This window comes from Periophthalmus magnuspinnatus, chromosome 6 (genome assembly GCF_009829125.3).
Source record: "Periophthalmus magnuspinnatus isolate fPerMag1 chromosome 6, fPerMag1.2.pri, whole genome shotgun sequence".
NCBI classification, from domain to species: Eukaryota; Metazoa; Chordata; class Actinopteri; order Gobiiformes; family Gobiidae; genus Periophthalmus; species Periophthalmus magnuspinnatus.
Window position 1 is genome coordinate 25,395,808 of NC_047131.1, and position 22,960 is coordinate 25,418,767.

The following is a 22,960-nucleotide window of genomic DNA, read 5'->3' on the forward strand; positions in this document are numbered from 1 at the left end:
CAATATTGAGCTTATGCTTACAATAACAAGCATAACAAATGTAATATAATGTTTCACAGTGCCTGGACAAATGTCATTTGTCTTCACTTTTCAATTATACCTTTTCTAAAGTGCTAAGTACCAGTTTATGTTGAGGACAACTGCAATGTGAACAGCGTGGTGGATTAGTAACAAAGAATGTCCAAACAAAGCTGAACTATGTTCAGTTACATTGCCTACCCGGTAAATAAAAGTGTTGTTATTGTTGTATATAAAGTGTTGTTGTTGCACAGAGCTATAGCTCTGATGTCTTTTAGCTCGAACTGAAATTTATTTTTGATGAATTGATGATTTGTGAGTGTCATTTTGCCAAGCGAGTCCTCATGTTGCTTGCATTTCCCAAAGATATACATACTGTGTGTCTCAGCAGAGCTAACGCTACGTTAGCTCTGTTGTTCGTCGTTGTTGTTCGTCTGTCTCTGTTTCTAGTGCTTCTGGTCTTGGCAAAACCAAAATGCATCTGGGAACACCAGCGGGGGTATCATGTTATTAACAAGAGTGCAGTTTTGCACACAAGTACATACGGTGTAATATCGAAAAGCGACCGTGATAATATCGAGGCAATTTTGGTACCACTTTATTGTGAATACCGTTACATCCCTAGTGTTGGGGGCACACTGGCATGAGAAAAATAACATGAAGCAAAAGCTGCTGAAGTAGAGCTACAACTTTGCCTGACCAGGGCACAAATTGCACACTGTTATTCCTTTATAACTCTCTTTATATTCACAGACTGCTTGCACCATGTTTTTCTCTTTGTACATTCTTTTACTTGACACTTCTCTGCAGCTCTGTACTATCCATGTACTTTGGGATCAGGGGTCCATATGTGGTTTTTGGAAGTTCTCACACACACACACACACACACACACACACACACACTCTCAAGGGCAATGAGTCTATGGTTTAGCCCAGGTCCTCCCTGCATTTCCTATTCACGCTCTAAGCTCTACCCTGCAGCATCTCTGGCTCCTTGCGCTCCTCCTGTCACTGTTGCCTCCGACTGTCTTCTCTAACCAATCAACAGTCAGATCTACTGCAGATGCTCCACCCACAGGCAGGTATGAACACTCCCCATAGGTTTATCTGCTTTATGACTGCTTATGCATGTTCTCGTCTTTTTTATCTATGTGAATGATCAACAAAGAAACTGCTTACACTTTTGTAATTTAGTTTTATGATTATTATGTATACATTTATTTTATGACACAATTATAAGAAGGTATGTTGAATGGGTTCTGATTATGTTAGCTAAATTATAATTTTTGGCATGTGGCAGACGGCACAGAACTATGAACAAATTTGGAAGAAAAATCCCATTCAGTGACTATTAAAAAGTGCCATGTTGAGATGAGTTACCACAATTTAACACCAGTTAAAGTCCTATTATTAAAAACCTTTTTCCAAAGTGTTTCCAGGCACATGCTGCTACGATAATCACAGAATAATTGCAAGTTGCCAATAGTTTGTGGGTTTAAAACATGAGACGTGGCTCACAGCTTAGCTGTTCAAAGTGCATGGCTTATATTCCTCACTGGCAGCACACTGTGTACTAATAACTCTTAATACACACATCCACTGAACTACAAATAAACAGGAAACACATGCCATCTTTGTAACTGAATCACATATTTATGCTTTGTTTTGATTTAATTTTATGTTTTATTATGACAATTGGTGTCTTCTGGACTATAATTTGTGCTTGATTATCCTTTATATTATGAGTTTAAGCTGGCGTCTGGCCAATATGTATTAAACCCTGATATTAAGGCAATTAAAATATTGCATTTCTGTCAATCATCTTCTAAACAAATGAACTGCTCTGACTTATGGGTGCTTACCAATCATGCAACTATCCTATATTATAGTATATTCGTATATACAGTGTATCTTGATGACACTGATCTCTGCCTTTTCCATCACAGAATCGCATGCATGAGTCTCTGAAGCTCTTTGACTCCATCTGTAACAACAAGTGGTTTAAGGACACCTCCATCATCCTCTTCCTCAACAAGAAGGACCTGTTTGAGAGCAAGATCGCAAAGTCTCCTCTGTCTATCTGCTTCCCGGAGTACACTGGTACAAATATGATTTGATTACACACAGATATAGCAGTAAATATACAGTGCAAATATGCTGGTGGAACCTACCAACAACACTGAATCAAAGTCATTCTTTTCATTGTTCATTTTTTTCCTAATTGCCAAACTTGACAAAGACTGCATTGCTCTTTTGAATAGGTTTTGCTTCAGCACATTAGAATACAGTGTGTTGAATGTAGGTGATGTCTGTAGGGAAATAAGAAAATTAAATGTATTCACAAGAAGGAAATGAATTGCCAGGAACAATGAGAGATTAGGTGCAAATAATTTCCAAGACTGAAATTATGAATGAATGAGTAGAGCACGGCTGTAAATTAAAGTCAAGACAACCCAGAAATGGCTGCAGAATGAGAGGGAAAGTGAGAAATGGTGAAAATTTACATGGTGTGAAAGACACGCAAACCCAAAACAGTGAGAGAGAATTTGGATGCTAGTTACCTCTTTTTTTCTCTTGTGAAATATTTTAAAGCACAAGCTGGATTCTTGCCATAGTTGAGTGACACTAAGAGTAGAAACTGTGCATTGGCACTTTATGTATTTCTAGCATCATTAGAAGTGATTCAGATGAGATTTGTGCAACAATGACCCACTAATTTTGGCAGCGTCTAAGATGAGTAAGTTTATCAACATGAATGATGTCCTTCTTATTAGTTGCAGAATTTGTTTACTTTTTTGCAAGTGGGATTGGCCATTAATCTGATGCATTAATGGCTTCATGTGTATTGGGAAACACATGTGTTTGTAGCAGCTGTGCTTAAAATATACCTTATTCAAAGTTGGGTTGCTTTACAGTTTATTTTTGGAACCAAATCCTGTGGACTGTATACTGCTCATCTGTATTATTATTTTTTGTGTGCAGAATTAGGCACATTGTGTATTGGTTACATTACATCAAATGCTATCCTCCATTTCATTGTTTACCTTTCTTTAGACCCAGACTATCCTGGTTGGTTAGACAAGCTGAATCAGACCTTATCCATTCTGTAATGTACAATCTGCTTACATGACAAAAGACACTCTTCTGTATCAGCATTTCATTCATCAGGCCGCTGCCACCTATTCTCTGAAAACGTGTATCATTCATTACATCTTTGCTCCCTGCACGGCCCACTGCACACCAGCCAGTGCACCTCAGCAGAAAGTGTGCTGAGCAAGAAAGCTAAAGGTTTTGTTTTCTGGAAAATAACTCCAATAATGCTGATGGAGGGGGGCGGGACAGCCCTTTTATGAAGACCTTTAGCTGCCCATTTAAAAGTCACATGTTTGCCAAGTTCCATGTAATCACTAGCTTCTTTTCTTTTCTCTCCAGGTCCAAACACCTACTTGGACGGAATTGCATACATTAAATCTCAATATGAGAGCAAGAACAAGTCTACAAACAAAGAGGTCTACTCCCACGTCACCTGCGCTACTGACACCAATAACATACAATTTGTCTTTGATGCTGTTACTGATGTCATCATAGCCAATAATCTGAGGGGGTGTGGCCTGTATTGATGATGCAGCCTGGTTTCAGCCAATCAGGTTACTTGTGTTTAAGGGGTACAAGTGCTGTCCATGTTTGTTTATGATATCTGCTGCCTGACATCCCGTTCAGACTGCTGTGTCCAATATAATGTTTTACAGTGTCTGGAGGTCAAGGAAGTATTCCTCTTTAGACATTTATTTTTATTAGTATACTTAACTTATTCATTAAAAAAATCATCTGGCCAAAGTAGATATGTGGATTTGCATTTTTTATTTTTTTTTTATTTTCTTTTTAATAGTTAACCGCTTTCCATCACAAATATTTTACAACCAGTATGAAGGAATTTAACAAATGCTACGGATGAATAAATGCTAGCCAAATCAAGCACTGTATTGTCATAAAACTCATTATCAGAGTTTTATCAAAGCTGCAGACTGTTCTTAAGCAGCTCAGGTTTGTACTTCATCTTATCTCTCCTGCCTTGAGGAATTTATCTAATATCTCACTACATTGAACCAACAGAACAAGCAGATTATCAAATGTACTGTGACAAGTGATAATCCTGCTCAGTTTATTCATGCAGTCAGGTGTCTCTCTTATTTAGCATTTTGTTACATTAATTATGCAAATTCATGCTCTCCATTGGAAGAAGCCAGTTCAAGTTATATCTTTTGATGGAAATAGTCATAGTTTTTTTTTGTCTCATAGGAAAAAAAACCATTCACTATATTATATAATTGATTTTTAAAGATGTCACGCTGCACTAGGTAACTCCACAATAATATCACTCAAATGCAGACTACAAAAGTATTGATTTTTACTGAGCCCATGGCATGTTTGTATATAATCTGGACTGAACTGTCAGGTCTGAGCCTTTTGTTACAGATAAAGTGCGGAGCTTTTTGCTGAGTGAGGGTTTTGCGATGAGTGGAGGCAGCAGAGTGGTGATGTTGTGCCCAGAAGATATGAGCTGTGTTCACTTTGAGAGACATGTATTCCCATATGGAGCTGTCTGTCAGTGGTTAGATTAGCCTACATTGTGTCATACTGGACAGACCACATACAGTATGACCTTTCTGCTAAAGTGAGTGCCATTTAAACAACTTTATCTCAAATGGCCATTTATCTGACATTTGATATTTTTGGATTGTTTTTAGTATCTCCACAAAGTTATATTTACATAAGCTTTAAATGTTTGACAGCTCTGTTAAACTGTTGGGACTGTAAAGGCCTAAAAAGAAAGTATTCATTTTTGCCATGATTCTGGAAAACTATATGTATTAAATATCTAATTAAATCTCATGTTCTACTTTTATAAAAGGAAGGAACTATCATGTTATATTTTCTCATTTTAAACAAATAGATGACATCATGCATATCCATAGACGTATAATTAGAACCTCCATGTGCTCAGGCTTGCCGCGAGCTGATCACTGAACACATGCAAATTGCGTTTGGCTTATATATGGACACCCTGTGCGGAGCGTTCATGAGAGGCCAGTGTCTGTGTGGCATGTTGTGCGAGAGGCAGAGCTGGCCCATGGGTGTTGTGAGGGAGTTAGTATCTACGGATTAATTACCCAGAAGGCACCTGTCTACCCTTTTGCACACTTGCTGTAGACAGTCTGATGCCCCCATGGGATTTCAAAATGTCACAACACCTTACATATCACTGTCAAATGCTACAATCCCCTCACTTCAAATGAGACTCATTTTTATTTTATATAGCTTATTTTTATAGCTATTTGAATAAACATTAATATTCTGTCCAGATGTATGCATTTGATTTTTCAGACTGTAGTTTCAGTTTTTGGGAGATTTCAATTTGAAAAGGTAGTTTGTGTAGTTCGGTCAGGTTAAAGTATCATTGTATTAAAATATATGTTATTGCACTATAAATGTATATATTTATTGCATAAATATAGTTTGCAATATCCATTGAGCAATGAGTTGCTGAATGAAGAAGCCATTGACATTAGCCATTCCCAGTACCTAACCTGTACATGATAGAGGTGCTCTATATGTTTGATGTGTTGGTATGAGCAATATACTGCAGCATCTCCTGTACAAGCGTTTACAAGCTCCAATTCCCAGCGAGATTAAAGGAGAAGCCTGCATCTGTATTTGCCCTCAGGTGCTCACGGCAGCACAGTGGGCTAGCTTTGTCTTCCAACGTATTTCATGACCACAGTAACACACAGTAACCCCGCGGCACGTAGCAGCATGTCTTCATTATTCTGTTGTACACATTGTGCTTAAGATAGAGCTGTTACACTAAGATGCATTTCAAAGTGCATTAGTCTTATGATTAATCAAATTATGTTGGCCTTGAGATATTATTTAACCTCAGTTATGCTTATTTAGATTTCGTCCAAACTGTTTACATGCTCTAAAACCCCTGGAAAAGTAGTTTTTATGTATTCAAATTTTTCAGGTGATTTTAAAAAATATGTGCAGTTATAGGTGACTTTGTTTATTTTAAGTTGAGTATCAGTTTAATACAGAGTTTCCTTCCTTTATTTGTCATAATGCAAAGAATTTGGGGAAACTGTAAATCTGTAATTGTCAGTGCAATCTCTATTGTACCTCTATATTCTAGGTACTTACATTTTTACATAAAACTACAAGCATTGTGTCTATTATTAATTAACTGCTGAACTCTAGCTCACAGCATCATTATAATATTTGATTTTTCTTCAAAGCAGAAGCTCCTCTAACATGTTTTCCATTTTAGCCAGACTGCTTGAGTGTGTGTGTTGATGTTGGAGTAGCGTCGCACTTCCCTTCTGTAATGTATCATAGTGATGAATGGACCGCCAGAGCTGCTGTGAGGTACCATTGTATGGAAAAGCATTTTAAAAGTACATAGGATATTTAATTAAAAAAATCACAGAAGAGTGTTTCATTTATTCTGTGTGAATACAGTAGCAAATCTGAACCCTGATACAAGCACAGAGTTATTGTGTGAGGCTATTAAATATCTTTTGCCTGTAATCTCACCAAAAGTAAAAAGAGGAAGCTGAGCCAAGTAACCGTTGCTATAAATGAAACTCTGTGCCTTTCTACTTCTCTTAAGTCAGCTATCTGAGTGAAGGATCACAGGCTTCCCCGAGTTCTTCATTATTCTAGGAAAATGGCAAGGATTCATGTGTTGAGTCACATGCCACAGTTGTTGGTGTTTTAACTAAAGATAATCTAATATTGAAGTACTAGCAATGGAAAAAACATATTTTTGCACACAACCTGACCAAATACTGCGCTTTACCCAAAATCCTATTCTGACAATGTGCTGCTTTTGCAACCTTTTTGACCTTTTTATTTTATTTTATTTTTTTTTCACCTTTGCCACCAAACTATGATTTCACCTGTTCATCTCTGCTAAAACATTCAGAAAGTAGGTGGATCATTTATAATTGATGCTACTCCCACTGTCAGCCTACATTGCGGCTTCCAGTACTCCAGATGGGTAACTCTCAGTATTCTCAAAATGCTTTTCCTAGTATGAACACTATACACAATTCAAAATTCTGTTGGTGCCTTGGTTGGTAAAAAACAAAAGGAAAAAATACATCATGTCTGCACCACACTTGCTGAAGAAAATGTGTTCTATAATAGACTTGTAGTACATTCAGTCCTAATCTAATTATTTCCTTTGTAGAGTTATCTTGTTGTTGTATTGGGGAAGGTATAAGGCTCCAGGCACAAATAGGACTATAATGAACTAGTGTCAGAGTGAAAAGGCTGTAAACTGTTGAAAACTCATTGCTTTCATTAACTCTATATTTCATGGACAATCCCTCAGATTTTTGATATATACATCGGTAGCAGCCATCTTTGTTTTGTTCATACTGTACATATGCTGTGCGTGTAAAAGGGGGAAGGGTGTTATTGAGCACTGTACACTGTTTCTGCCTCATTGCTGTGATAATTTATTAAGATGTATTTATATTGAAACAATAATAAAGTACCACACATGCAAAGACCTACTCTGACTTCATTATTTACATATTTACATCATTCTAATTGATTCAGCAATTTTTTTTTTCTCATATGCTTTTTTTGTAAACCATCTTGTCTTAATGCTACTACTACTGTATAAATGTGTGAATTACTGCATAATAAGATAACACATTATTGCAGGGAATATTCTGTTTTTTCATTCTTCCTTTGTTATTGTGTTTTTGCAAGTGTAAAACATGTGTTATTGCAACCCTTTGTATCTAAAATACTATTATTCATTTCTCACATCGGGGCCATTTCAATTGCAAATTTTGCGCTGCATCCTGGATTGTTGTGTATTGTATGTACTGTGTTTAGCTTTAGAGCTTTAGAGCAGGGGTGGCCAAAGTAATTTTATATTTTGATCAAAACTGTAAAATATATATAAACAGAGAGTGGTTTCTATGGGTGCGTTAACAGTTGTGCACACTCAACGTCAAAACTGGAACTAAACCCAAGCCTAAACCTGGACTACACCAGGACTAAACTAGGACTACATCAGAACAAGACCAATCTACATCAGAATTAAACTGGGCTGTAGGTAGGACAAGTATGAATACACCCTAATAATTTCAGTTAAATTATTTCTGTTAAAATTTGGGCCAAGATATTAAGCCTTAGAGCCTTAGTTTGGACACCCCTGTTCTGTTGTTAATGTTTTTATTTTTCAACCTTTCTCCTCTTTTAGTTGTCTGCATTATAATGATTTGATGATGTATGTTTGATCCATCCTATGAAGACATTATTTATATATTTTATAGACTGTCCAGAACCTAATTAATGTCTGTGCTTTTCCCATTTTCAGAATCGCATGCATGAGTCCCTGATGCTGTTTGACTCCATCTGCAACAACAAGTTCTTCATCGACACCTCCATCATCCTCTTCCTCAACAAGAAGGACCTGTTTGCAGAGAAGATCAAGAAGTCTGCACTCAGCATCTGCTTCCCCGAATATACAGGTAAAAATATAATGACTAAAACACAAACAAATGGTGAACTAAATGACCTGGCAGGTGCATTTAATTGGCTTCCAACTGAACTGAACAATGCAGTGAAGCAGTTTGCTACTGAAATCCAATTATGGCGAACATTCAAACTAGGGCTGAGTGTGCCATAATGCAGGCTTATGCTACAAAATGAAGAGAAGAGGACAATAGCAGCCTTGCTATTTTAGGTACAGGCTGAATTAGCATAAAAGATGAGTACACACTTTTCTTAATTGCAGCTTTTATTGTCCTTTTCGAGACATAATTGCATTTTTATAAACCAACAAAACTGACCTAGAAACCTAAAATGATGTTAATGTTTCTGTGCATTTAATGTGTAGTAATCACTTTGCAAATTATACATAATTGTCACTAGTTTATAAAAGAACGAAAACACAATAACTTTTCTAGTGAAGTGTGAAATGCTGTGCATGGAGTGTTCTACAGTATGGCATTACATTTATCAGGCATTTATTCAGTTATAGTTTTTTGTTGCCAAGAAATACTTTTAAAAACATGCATTGTGTGAGAATGACTGTCCTGTAATTGGGCCTGTTATGGAATATACCAAGCAAAGCAATAACTTCTCCACAAACAGGTGGAGGGGAATCCACCAGAATGTTGCATAGTACACCTTTAAAGGAAAGGAAGGAGCGGTCAAGCAGGCTTAATAATTTACAAAGAAGGAAATATCAGTAATGTGCTGATGCTGTTGCTGCCACCCACCTGAATAATGAATGATGCTGCTTTTCATGGGGCTCTGTAATAAGTAGGCCTTTCATTTCTACCTAATAATTGTTGACCTTTAAGCTGCACTCTCCCCAAAGCTTTCTGTTGTTAAGTCTGCCTTTTATAGTTATCCTGTGATATAAAATATGAAGAAATGGAATAGCAAAATTTGATCAATTTCCATACTTGCTCTCAGTGAACATCATAAGAAAGATGGCACTGTAATAATAGCAGGCTGGGTGCTATGGACAAAGTGATGTTTGTTAACTTTAATTTATTGTAGTAAAGTTGTGGATGACTGTGTGGGGACTCAACAACTCTAAATAAATAAACATTGTCAACTGACCCTGAGCTAAAACAATTTCAATAAGAGGCTACTGTGACTATTAGAAGGTTAAAATACATTATGTAGTACTTCAATTAGTATGATCACACTTTTGGCCTTTAGACACTGAAACTTCTGCCTGTGCGTATGTGTTTTGTTATGTTTGAAATATTAAATAAGAATAAATTGGCAGATCGTAAATGTAGTGTACTCACACACACTTAAGAACACTGCAATAGGTCAGGCCAAGTTAAATAAATATTTATACAACTACTGACATAAGCCACATGTCAGCTACTACAGGAAGTCAACAAAACACATCTGGCATTATCATTCGCTCTCCATTATGGTCAATATTTACTGGTTCTCCCATATAAAAGGAAAGGGGAAGAACAGAAATGGTTCTTATTAATTTAAAGTAAACTTGTTTCTTAAAGCTTTCCCAAAAATCCGATAACTGAACTTGCAAGCTCCCATTTGACAGACTTTTTGATGAGCTCCTCAGAATTATTTTTTTAAATTTTGTATATTCTCTTGGCCACAAAGGATTTAAGGGTTTTGAAGAATTGTTGCATCACCAGATCTATAACTAGACCAACATTTTTGATGTCTGAAAGTTAAAGGGTTAAAGGGAAGTACCACAGTCCTCATTTAGTCTTATCAGTGACTAAACCTCCATATTGAGGACACATACATAGGTTTTACTTGATTATATGGACAGGTCAAGCCTCATGTGAAAGTTCAGAACCTTCAAAATGTACTGAGCTCTACTGGAGGCAATGCTAGTACTAGTTAATGATTGGCTACAGGTGCTGTGGTTTTGGTAGAGAGTAATGAGTTCACAGGGCCTTTTTAATTTAAACTGGTTTTAGTCATAAAATCTGGCAAGTCAGTGTGAGGAGCTCACCCCTTATCTTTTCTTATTAGATAATCATCTTGAGAATCAAAACACCAAATGATTGTAGAATGTTTTTGTATTGAGAATCAATCAACATTGCAATGTCTGTCAGTAGAATCAGAACTTGATTTGCACAGATTTTTACTTCATATCTGGGGTCACTAACAGGTAATCAGTTTTAACGTCTATATTATAATTCTTACTGTTTGAAAACTGAAATAATAAATAATCAGAGGATTGGTGTGTTACCGTGATAAAGGAGCTGCAAGCATCTGGTAGCTGCTCTCATTCTGTTGTTAATTTGATGGAGTGCTGCAGTAATAGGATGTGTATGTTTTATGGGGCAGCTTGTTACAATGCATGCTCTGAATTAAACAGCTACTCTGATAATAAACCATATGTCTTGTAAAACATGGAACATACTAGGTCAGGTTTTTGTCTTTCATATTTTTTAGCAGTGGAATTCATAATCCCCAAACTGAAAATAATCCTAAACATTTGTGTGTATGTTTTTCTCTGTGCAGGGCCCAACACCTATGAGGATGCGGCCGCTTACATTCAAGCACAATTTGAGAGCAAGAACCGTTCTCCAAACAAGGAAATCTACTGTCACATGACCTGCGCCACAGATACAGGAAACATCCAGGTGGTGTTCGACGCCGTGACCGACATCATCATTGCCAATAACCTCCGAGGCTGCGGCTTGTATTGAGCGCACCCTGTTATGCCCCGCCCCCTTCCTCTCTCTCTGTCCTGCCCCTTCCTGCCCTCATCCCTCCTCTTCCTGTTCCTTTGACACTGCTGTGGAAATGACGATGGTGATGATGACGATTCTGCTGATTATTTAAAGATAAAAGAAAGAAAAATGCAACTAGGTACATATTAATTATGAGGATAATTTAAAAATAGGCATACGTATATATAAATATATATATATAATGTTTTTAGTTCTTGTCTCTTCTCGCTCCGACTCCTCATCCACATGTTCTTGGCTGCAGCCAGCCAGCCTTGGAAACTTGCTGAACAAAGTTGAAAAGCCTGTTTTCTTGCTCTCCTCTCTTTTCCAGCTGTCACAAGAGCAGTATATCATTTTGCAATGTTTTTATTACTTTGAATATGACTTTTGTTTTATTTTTGTTGATTGTGTGTATATTTATTACAGTCTGATTTTTATTCACGTTTTGCCTCACCTGACACCTTCATTTGTGTAATATTGTTTTATTCTTTTGCCATAAATAGTGATATGTATTAACACGTTCGGAAGATGTGACACTTGTAATAATAGCACTAAAATGCAGCAAGGTCAGCCAAACCTTAAAACACAAAGACCTGCTCAAGTGATTAACTTTGTTTTTGTTTACATTAGATTTTAAAGCTGTACAATATTAATTTTAAACTTGTTTTGATTTTTTTGTATAATTTTATCACCCATCCTTCATCCACAAGCTGTTTTTATTGGCAGAAAGTCAGGCATTCTGTCCAGGGCGGTAATCGTTAGCCATCGCTGGTCCTGGCCGAGCTGAGAGCCAATAGGAAACAGGCTAAAAGTCCAGTCAGTGCCATTTGAATAGAGGTACTGTATGTAGATAGCTAGGCTTTTAGAAGCAGTACACCTCACTGTTAACCTTAGAGTCTAGACTTACTAACAGAAGATACTCACTTCCTGGTTTGTCCTTGTTCATTAATTTATTAATTTATTTATTGACCAATCCCACACACTTCCCTGTATGTCATACTTCCACTAAGCCTTTTGTATCACCTCATCTTTATCTGTTGCTTTGGTTTTTGCATGGTGTCCTGCTTTCAGATGGGACTCCTCTCTCCTCCTTAAGCCTGACACAGATAGCATGAGATACTCAAGCCTTTGTATAAATAGAGCAGATATTACAGCTGACGACAAGCTTCATGTAGACACTGTTCAGAATAGTGACAAAACGTTTGATAAAAATAGAAAAAGACACTTAAAAACACAAAAATACAAGCTAGAAACTGTAGGAAGTGAGAGAGATGATTGGTTCTTGAACAAGGAGGGGCGGGGTCAGTACAAGTTGTAAAAAACTACAAGGAAGGCTCACGTTTTATTTTTACTTTCGTTTTGAAACACTGAGCCTGTTTTAACGGAAATGATAAGGTCTACGAGCTAATGTTTCCACAATAAAACAAATATGATAATCCTTCACAAACCTTTCTTGTGCTTTGTAGCGACTGAATTTTTGTTGTCCCTTTTTGAAAAGAAACTTAAGATGTTTTGCAGAGTTTGGCAGCAAAAGCGCGGCCTCAGATGTGACCCTGTGTCGTTGTGATGCTATGAACTTCCACTTCCTTTTTCAAACCATTTTTGCCTGTTTCCTGCATTTAGAAAAATAAACCGTGTCCTCACTTTAGCCTGACTCAGAACGAACTAAATATAAAACTATAATAACAATATCTATTTTTTATGATTTCCGATTAAACCACTTTTTTGGGGGGAGAGCACGTTTCGACGCTGCGTCCGCTAGTTAGGGGCGCCGCATGTTGACACTCTTTGACGCTGTACAAAGTCATGCTCCTTTCTTCTTCTACTGTTGTCTGTTTTCAGTTTTGACATACACTCGAGGTCTACAATGAAAAGCACAGTTCTCACGTCTCTCTCACACACACTTTGACACACACACAGAAGTAGATTTGGACATTTGTTATATCTCCATACCTATTCTATGTTTCCCTCATCGCTCTATCTATCTATATAGACCTCTCTCTTTGCCTTCTTGATTTCTAGTTTTTAAAAGAAAACAACTGTGTATAATGACATGATATACCTGTTTTTTGGCATTCTGTTCCATCATTTTTTTACCTCTGGGTTTTGTTTTTCTCCCAGTGAATGCTTTTTCTGTGCAGCTTTCTTTCTCTCCTCCTCTACTCCTCTTTAGTGAATGGTTGTTATTTCATGTGGGATGTCCGTGCTGGAAAAACCAATCGAATGTAGTGTTTACATTAAAAAGCCACTGTTTTCATGACTACAAAACTTGCTCTCTGTTTTCTTTACTGCGATGTATGTTCAGGCCTATATTTTCCTATTGAACACAAGCCCAAATATGCCGAATTTAGCCATGAAGGCCCATCTATAGTCCCATCACAGGTTAATGCTAGGATAATTATAATAGATTATTTTAATAGATCTATGACTGGGACAGACAAACCACAAAATAAAGCAAACACAAATTGTAAAAAAAAAAACAAAAAAACCTTATTCCAGAAGTCGCTGTGGGCACGGCCATTGTCATTTATTTCACGTGGAGCTGTCGATCTTGACAGCAAATAAGTTCTATATGGACTACAAAGCCGTTTTAAAGTCTAAAGAAGCTTGTAAGTGTTGATGGGGCTTTCGGGGCTTTTATGGGATGCAAATCATTTCAAAGAGCTACTTAAAAGACTAGCTCTTTTAATATTTACTCATATGACAAAAGCCAATGTGAGAACTTATTTTAACAACAGAGTAATCACAGAGGGAAATGACCTCGACTTAAATCTGTTTTAAAATGGCTCAGACTGAGAGTGGGAGAGTGTTTACCCTTTGAAATTATGCATTATCTAAATAAAACCTTCCACTACAATAATAACAGGCCTAATTTTAAAAGTAACTGTTATTATGATGCCAAATCAGTTTTTTTGGGCACAAAGCTCATGTTGACTGCTTTTCTTCTGTGCTGATTTGTGTGTCGGTTCAGTGTTAATCAGTATAAAAATGCATACAAATTAGAATGAAAAAAAATTTGCTATTGAGATTGGGATCCAACCGTTCACTTTAAGGAACCGTTCAAAAGAGCCAAGTCGGACAAAAGTCACATCACAAGTAGTGGGTGTTTGAAAATGGGAGTGTTACAATTGTGAGTAACCCAATGAAGAGGAAGCTCCACTACAACATGGTTAGTAAAAAGCATATGAAAGTAATTTTTTACATAATATGTCCTCTTTAGGGTGTAAAAATTCTTGTAGGAGCTGAAGCCGCATCTAAGAAAGTCATAGTTCTCTGCTGGTTGAGGAGGACAACTTGTTCCACTGTCATGCAACACCTTAAAGACATAATGGAGTCTCATGAGTGAACGTAAGACAGTCATGAGACAAGACACCATGGGGTCCTTCCTGTTCTCTTATCTCACTTGAGAGGAACTTGCACAGGAGTAGTCCAACACATCTCCCAGTTCCTATTTGAACACAACCAAAAGAGAATGTAGGCTATATCATTTTTAGTAGAACCAGTACTACATTTATACTGTGTCACTGAAACTGAGATGGCAGCGTTAATATGAAAAAGGTGTAAAATAACTTTCTTATTTCTACATATGTAGTCCTACCACTTCTTTTATTTGAGCTGATCCTCACTCTTCAGTGCCTTGCTGCTGTGCCCACGCTTGATGACAAACAGAATAGTAAGTGCATGAGGCAGAAATGGAGGGAGGTTATGTCACACCGCGATTTTACATCTACAGAGAAGAAGAGGGAGAGAGAAAGGCGAGGGGGAGAGATAGATAGGCCTTTCATCCTCCCAAGCTTCTGTGGTGCTGCTGGTTCACCGGGTTCACTTCAGCACAGAGCCAGGCCAGACGGCAGCATCCACCAAGACAAGACTCAAGAGTGGGAGGGCATCAGGGCGTACACAGGAGATGAGATCTGCTCACCCCACGCACAGACTCCTTCCATAGTAGCTGAGAGATCAGTAATGCTTGGCAGATTTTCTTTTCAATACAGCACAAAAGAAGTAAGGTTATAATACATATAAGTCAACTAACTTATTTTACTTTTTTAACTCTGACAATGAGGTAGCACAGATAAAAGAGGCTGTTAAGAGTGATTTATCCAAGCCTGAATCATTCTAATTAAACCGTTTGTTAACTTTGGTCTAAATCTTTGTTATTGCTTTATTAAAGTTAATTAGAGTGATTATAATTGAGGGTATTTAAAAGAGGTAGCCACAATTGTTCATTCTGGCAGAGGTCTTGACTATTTCAGAGGTTGTTTTTCTTCACTGCCGCAATGACAACGGGGCTATCCCTGAATATACTGGATTACAAAAAAAGAAAATGTCCGGATATTACGCTAGGCCTATTTCTTTAAACTATGACATAAAATAAGAAAATAAGCAGGACCATGATGTTGACCCAGCTCCCTAATACTTTTGTAATCTAACTCTCTCTGTGTTGGCAAAGAGATGAAAGTACTGGATTATTTTTAGATCTAGATTCACTGAAGAAGGTCTGGGGCAGAGCAGGTTTGGAAGGGGCACTGGAGGGGAGCAGTGCACCGTGGGACAGAGTGACAGCAGGTGACAGTGGATCTGTGGGAGGGTTTTGAAATGCTGACAGCTGAGCAATGATTGGCTGAGAGTTCAACATGTGAGGCTGTGATTGGCTGAAAATAAGGAACTTAAGAGACACAGTGGAAAATAAGTAGACCTCAACCTTAACCAAAACCTAAGATACATAACCACTAATGATGGGACTTTCAGTTCTTTTATGGGAGCCGAGTCTTTTGGAAACTCATTTTATCTACAGACTAATCACAGAAGAAATAACCAAGGCTTAGATGTGTTTAAAATGGTTAAACCTGAGAGCAGGGTGTGTTTACCGTTGAAATTGTTAAAAATCTAAATAAAATGTTGCACTACATGTTGTTTTTCTGTCCTTACGTCACCTGCTCTGCCCCTGGGCTGATTCTTGCGTTGGTTCAGCGTTAATCAGAATAAGAATGCGTACAAATTTGGAAGGAAAAGATTTGGTTCTTTTAAAAAATTAGATCCAGTACCAAACATTCACTTTAAGGAGTCGTTCAAAAGAGCCAACTCTTTCAGAATCACCAGAGGAGCAAAATAAAACCAGTAGTGAAAGCATTTAAATTCCTCTGACTCAATATGAAAAAGTCATTAAATAGGCCTAAATTATAATGTTGGAATCATGTAAGTCCTGTGTGCATGCAGCTTCAATAGAAAAGGTAAACAGGCTGGAGCAACTGGATTTCAGTTCATTTCAGTCACACCAGAGTCAACTTTAACGGTGCATAAGAAAAATATCTGCACAATAGAGGAAAAAAAACACCATGACTCTGATTTAATATAATTTGATAAACAGAACAAGAAAATTTAAATTCTGTCAACTGGACAAAACATTTTTCAAGTCAAGACATTTCACTGTTCATCTAAGCTGCTTCTTCAGTTCTGTTCAGATTGCCAGTGGATATTGCCTTCTGTGTTGTATTGAGAAGAAGTGTCCACTTGCAGTCTGACCAGAACTGAAGAAGTGGCTTGGATGACCCACATTTGACAGAATTGAATTTTTCTCTTGCTATGGATCACACCTGGACAACTGAGGGATTACACAGACATAGCCTGGTGTTCATTTAACAAATTATTAGGCTATTCTTTTTTCCAAAACCATATTCTCACTGATTTCTGTGTAATAAAAATGTAATAGTATTGGCAAAAAAATAAATAAAAAAAAATCTATTATTATAAACTATTAGACGTATATGGTCGTGTGGTTTAAACAAAAATATGGTTGGTCTATTAGACCTAACAATATTTGAACAGGGCGGTGTATAGATATTTCATTAATAGTTAATATCTACAGTGAATGTAGTGACAAGACAGGATTTAATTATGAATGAACAAGAAACACAATGACCTTTGAATTACATGCACAATACATGCCAGTCGATTTTTACTTTTTCTGGGTTATCTAAGACGTATTTTAGCACAGCCGTGGAGGAGCAACTGTTGTGAATCTGCAAATCTGCAAACAGAGTTGTCCTGTTTTCATAACTTTTTGATTTTGTAACTACAATTTACAAAGTGCAGTGGCTGAGTGGTTAAAGCGTTCACCCAGTTCGACCCAAGCAAATGCTGTGTTCTCTCTATACATGTATGTACATAGATGATTGGTGGTAGTTGGAAGGGCCAATGGCGCTGACTGTGGCCATGAAGTGAATATATAATATAATGTAATGCAGTGTGTCTTCAAGTGTCTAAAGCACTATTGTAGCTATATTTTTACACTTAAAAACTCCCTAGCCTATTTTATATTCAGCGTGTTTTCAGTAGCTCACACAATGCTGGCTCATGGTGCTTATCGCAGCAGAGAAATGCCGTGTAAGTGACAGCACATTTAAGACTGATGTGGCAGAGGGAGGAGGGCAGGAGATCAGAGGGAGTTAAGGATGAGGACTGAATGAGAAATGGATTACTTAAAAAAGAAAACATAACAGAATAGCTCCTCATTACTCATCTCGAAGTGTTGTGTCCAAGATTATCAGTGTGATGAACATGGTGCATGCCTCAGGCTCAACCACCACTACATCAAGAAGAAGCACTCGCATCTGTTCTTTGAAAGACAACAAAACATTTAATATTTGAATATAATTTAATTTTTTAAAAAGTACAGTGCAGATACTATGTCACAAGAGGATCCAAAACAGGCATTTAAGTTGATTTACAATTTCATTAATTTTTTTTGAATGCTTTTTGTTGATTAGAATTTTTAAAAGTATTTCTAGAATCTATAGATTATTACATTGTACTTAAACTGCTCCAGCTTTGTTTTATGTCAAGAAGAGACAGTGTGTCATTTGATCCTCTCTATCTGTCCACCTTTATTCTGGCCCTGAGGTCCTGGGAGGTCTTCATCAGTCTGTGACAGCACACACCTGCCTAAACCTGGCTTTTGTCTCAGAGGTATGAAGCTGCACAAACACCCCACACAACTCTACCTCACAATTTGACCTTTGACCTTGAATTTTTATTACACAAAAGGTGCCTTTAGGATTGAATGATATGTGATATTGTCCTCATTGATCAATGAATAATCATGTCCTATTCAAGGACCTCAGCACACTTTTCAGGTACCATTTTGAGACTTTGCCACTCAAGCGATTATATTGTTTTAAGTTGTTAATAGTGGTGGCAACTGTGCTACTTTTCTATCACTCTGAAACTCAGCTATAGCAGCTATGTCAGCAAACAATTTGTTACAGTCAAGTTACATTTGTATGCATTATAGGCAATATAGGCCTATGTTAGAAAGGATCTGTGTCTGTTGATAACAATTACAACATACTGGCCAAGAAATATTGCACTGTACTGCAGCTCGCTGCTGACAGGTTGCCCCAGAAACTGGTTAAATGGGTCAGATTTCCCCATGAGGGATTAATAAAGTATGCCTAGACTTTACCTTAAACAAAATGTTTAAAAGCCCGTTGTCACGACTTATAAACAATAATGGGACAAATTCCCACAGGACAAGTCCTCCTCTCCACCTTTTGGAAGCTTTGAAGTGAAGCGTGCACTCCCCCTTGTGGTAGTAAAGAACCACTGCAGCACCACGCCCTCTGACCTGCTTCTTCAGGACATGGAACAGGCACAACTGTCTCCTCCGTAGGTTCTGAGCTCAAAACAGCCCCGCACACCATCACTGCCGTCATTTTAAATACACAAACACACACCTAAAGCACATCTGTAACAAACGCAATCCCAGTCTCTGTTGCTAGGAAACCATCAGCTCAGAAGTCCCATTCAGCTCTACATAATAAAGTTGTCTTTTTCTTAATGAGCAGAGACTCTGGAGTTCAATGTCAAGTTCATTTAAGCAGTAATGATAGGCTTGATCGTGACCATGACCTGCTGGTAGGTTATGAGATTGGGTTAAATGCCAATATCAATTTGTCTTTTAATTTCCATCTATATGTGGACTTTCTACACTTGTTCCATTTGAACCGTCTGTACATGCATCAAAATTAACCCTGGCTACTGCTGTTATAAAACTAAAGGCCTAGTAGGCGATGGATAGTGAAGCCTACTCACAGGCCAAAGCTAAACTGGTGGTTTTCAGATTATAGATTGAGATGATGTCATTGCCCCCCTCCCACACGGGGGAGTAGTCTGCATTTTAATAATAATTAATTTAGCTGCTCCCATCTGTTTTCAATATTATTGGCCTATACTATGTTGGTATATCCTCTGAAAACACAGACTGTATATATATATATATATATATATATATATATATATATATATATATATATATATATATATATATATATATATATATATATATATATATATATATATATATATATATATAGTCTTTCTACTTTATACAGTGTATGACTGAAGCCCAGGAATAAAACAGCAGACTCTAGACTGGTCTACTTTCATATTTTATTTAAAATGTATTTTACAATCACCATGCAATTTACCATGTAAATACAAGAGAGGCACAGGGCTGATATTGATGCGGGGATGCTGAGCTAAACCTCCTTCCTCTGGATATTCAGTTTGAAGAGACAGAAGTCACAGATTCGAATAATGTCTCCCTCCAGTGGCCACCAGTGCTCATAGCACCGAGGGCCAAAACTTTAAAAAGTGTGAATACTTACAAACTAGGCTCACTTTCGCTCAAATGCTTTGCCCATACAGTGAGTCGTTTAATCTTTTGACTTGAGCCCTTTATTCGGCTATATAAGATCTAATAAGCTAAATCTTAAACAGGGGATGTCATCTGCCTATGGCTTGATAGTGATTCAATCACGTGTAGCTCAAAAACTTTTATGTACACCGTGCGCACGAGACAGACTGGCGGACAACGACACTGGAGGCTAAATACTAGACCAAGCTCTGATCCAAATTTGTCTTCAGCCACGGGATCCCACAGTCTGTACAGAAATAACGCGCTCGCGTAGTCTGAACCCTGTACCGTGTGTGTGCGTGTGTGCGCATGTATGTCTGCGTAAGTGCGCGAGGACGGTCCCAGTCGCTGATGTAACCGAACAGATCCCAAGTGCAGCGCTCTTTATGAAGCTGACTGCTAAACCTGTCTGGAACTAATGACTGTTTCATCAAGAAACCTCAGAGGTGAGGAGAACCTGCTCCTGACCTGACCCTGTACATCCCAACTGTCCACTCGGCCGAAATGCTACACAGGACTGTATGTCTGCAGACTACGACTATATGTCTGCAGACCTAAGTGTGTAGAAAAACGTATCGTTTTGCTACATACTGTCTGCATTTTAAAACAAAACAAAACTCGCTCAATCCTAACCAAGTTTGTGATATCGCATGATCAGTTGGGGCAGGTTCATGAACCCCTGCTGCCACAGGTTTCTGCTTTGCAGTAAAAACACAGTTTTCTATATTTTATTTGTTTTTACTTAAAATTGGAATGTACGCATTTTTTAAAACAGAAATGAAGTAGCCCTGCCGTCACGGTTCAATAAAAGTCGCTGTCTGTCAAGTATTTAATGTTATTCATGATTTGTGCTGGTCTTGTACTTAACAGACTCCAGACTGAAAGATACAGGCTTTATTAGCAACTCTGGAAGATGCTGCAGCGGCGGAAATGGCCTGATAAATATTTAAAAGGCATCAATAGTTTAGGAACACTGCAGCTAATGATGGTACAGTCACACGCTGACTGTGTAGGGAAATGTGAATACTGAGGACTCTCTGATGCCAGCCCTGACTGAAGGAGGAATAGGTGCTTCTTCTGTCGCCTCAGCACCTTCTGTGTGTGTGTGTGTGTGTTCAATAATTCTCACTGACTCCACTGCACAAACTACACCTGCATGTTTTACAATGCACCTCTGACTTGTTCTGCAATCAATACACGTTATAAATGATCTTACAGAATATAATGGCCTAAACAAAATGTCATCTTAATGTAGATCGTTATTGGAGTTATCACCGTTCATAGCCAAGTCACTAAGAAAAACAGCTTAACAAGGAGGGCAAGTTGTTGTAATAATAAATGTCTCCTTTTATCACAAAATTAAATAATAAACCTTAATATCCTAAATACTGTGATGCATGAAAAGCATTTTTTTTTTTTTATGAACAAATGTGTTAAAATGTTTATCTCTGAATGTCCTGTGCATGTGCATGTGAAGGAGAGAGCTGCGTGTCAGAGCTGAAACCACAGATTCTCTGATTAATAAATGAACCTTTTAGTGTGTCACGGTCCATGTTGTTCTTCACTCAGTGTTTGGCCCCCAGCGCTCAGCCACGGGGGCATCTTCAGTGCAGTGTGAGGGGGGAGGCAGTTGTGTCCCGGGGCAGCGGAGGGGGGTAGGTTTAGGACAAATCAATGACACATCGCCCAGGGACCAGTGGTGTATTCAGGGGCACCACTGGGAGCATATGCTGTAGCCTGAGGCCCCTGTGCCGGCCCTCTGTGTGTAGATAATGGTTAAATATAACAAACATTTAGCCTTTATTCCAGTCAACAGGAGCAGACCTCCAACAGATTTAGGCAACATTTACTGCAGTGCTTCTGACACGACTGGTTATGCTCTGTTACATTTAAACATGGAAGAAGTACTCAGTTTTGTAAAGTACAGAGCAAAAAACAGTATTAAAGTACCTATTTAAAATTCTACTTAAAGAGTAAAAAAAAGTATCTCGCACAGAAGTTTCAGATGTAGAGATTTTGACATAAATTTCTGTTGAATTTTGAAACAATTAAATCGATTTTCTTTTTCCTAGCTGTTTTTATTCGTATATTTTTATTTGCTCAAATTACAACCATGTTAAAAGATAAACCCTCAGCCTTTCCAGCAAGTCAAACAATAATGAAAAATACTTTTCAGTCCTGTTCAAAACGTAGTGGAGTAGAAAGTACAGATACCTGCTCTCAAATGTAATAAGTAAAACTAAAAAGTATCTACTTAAAATTTCACTTAAGTACAGTACAACTACTTTACTTTGTTATGTTCCACCACTGCATTTAAACACAGTAAATAGCATGATTGTTTCCCAGTATCATCAAGAAAATGTATTGTCAAGTCATAACATAAAATTACACCCAAACAACAACTGTTAAACTCAAAATATACATGTAATTTGAATGTATAACTACATTTACTTCATTGGAATACTCATTTCTCTCATAAAACTCATTAGTAGTAAAAGGATAGCCTAATAGTTACCTGGCAAGTGCAGAATGACTGGCTCTATCCATGTTTTATTTGAAGAGATAATTGTAACATTCTTTACATTATCACTTTGGAATACAGTGCGAGATTCCAAGAGCTGAGATACAGTTACAACGTAGGTAACTTCTTTCTCAGTATAATATTCTTACTCATTAAAGCAAAGAAATGTGCATAGATTTACTGTAGTCGCAGGGGATCCTTTCCACAAATAGTAAAAAAACAAACAACAAACATGTCAGGACAGAGGAGCAGCGGAGCCTTTGAACCAGCGGCTTCTGCTGGATCACAGTTTAATTAACAAGTGTGTGGAATATTATGAAACTCCTTGGGGAATGAAGTACTCCTGCTGTTTACTCTGTGTGTACTTCGTGTGAGCAGCACGTATAGTGTGTGTGCATTTGTGCGGCAATCCATGGGTGTGTTCATTGCACAATCAAACAATAATCCCTCATTATGTTGCAA

At 37.7% G+C, this 22,960-nt stretch overlaps 1 protein-coding gene across 3 annotated transcripts in view; it reads left to right on the top strand.

Moving 5' to 3' along the window:
• Positions 1-13,550, top strand: part of LOC117371777 (guanine nucleotide-binding protein G(o) subunit alpha) — a 69,722-nt gene extending 56,172 nt beyond the window's left edge. The window contains exons 7-8 of one of the 3 annotated variants that reach the window (XM_033967439.2): positions 8,414-8,567; positions 11,071-13,550. In XM_033967439.2, the coding sequence (XP_033823330.1) occupies positions 8,414-8,567; positions 11,071-11,258 (342 nt within the window). In that variant the 3' untranslated portion in view covers positions 11,259-13,550. Of the gene's footprint in view, positions 1-1,964; positions 2,119-3,450; positions 7,595-8,413; positions 8,568-11,070 lie in introns of those variants that run through there. The other 2 variants (XM_033967440.2, XM_033967441.2) reach the window with 2 other exon arrangements.
• Positions 13,551-22,960: the final 9,410 nt, after the last annotated feature.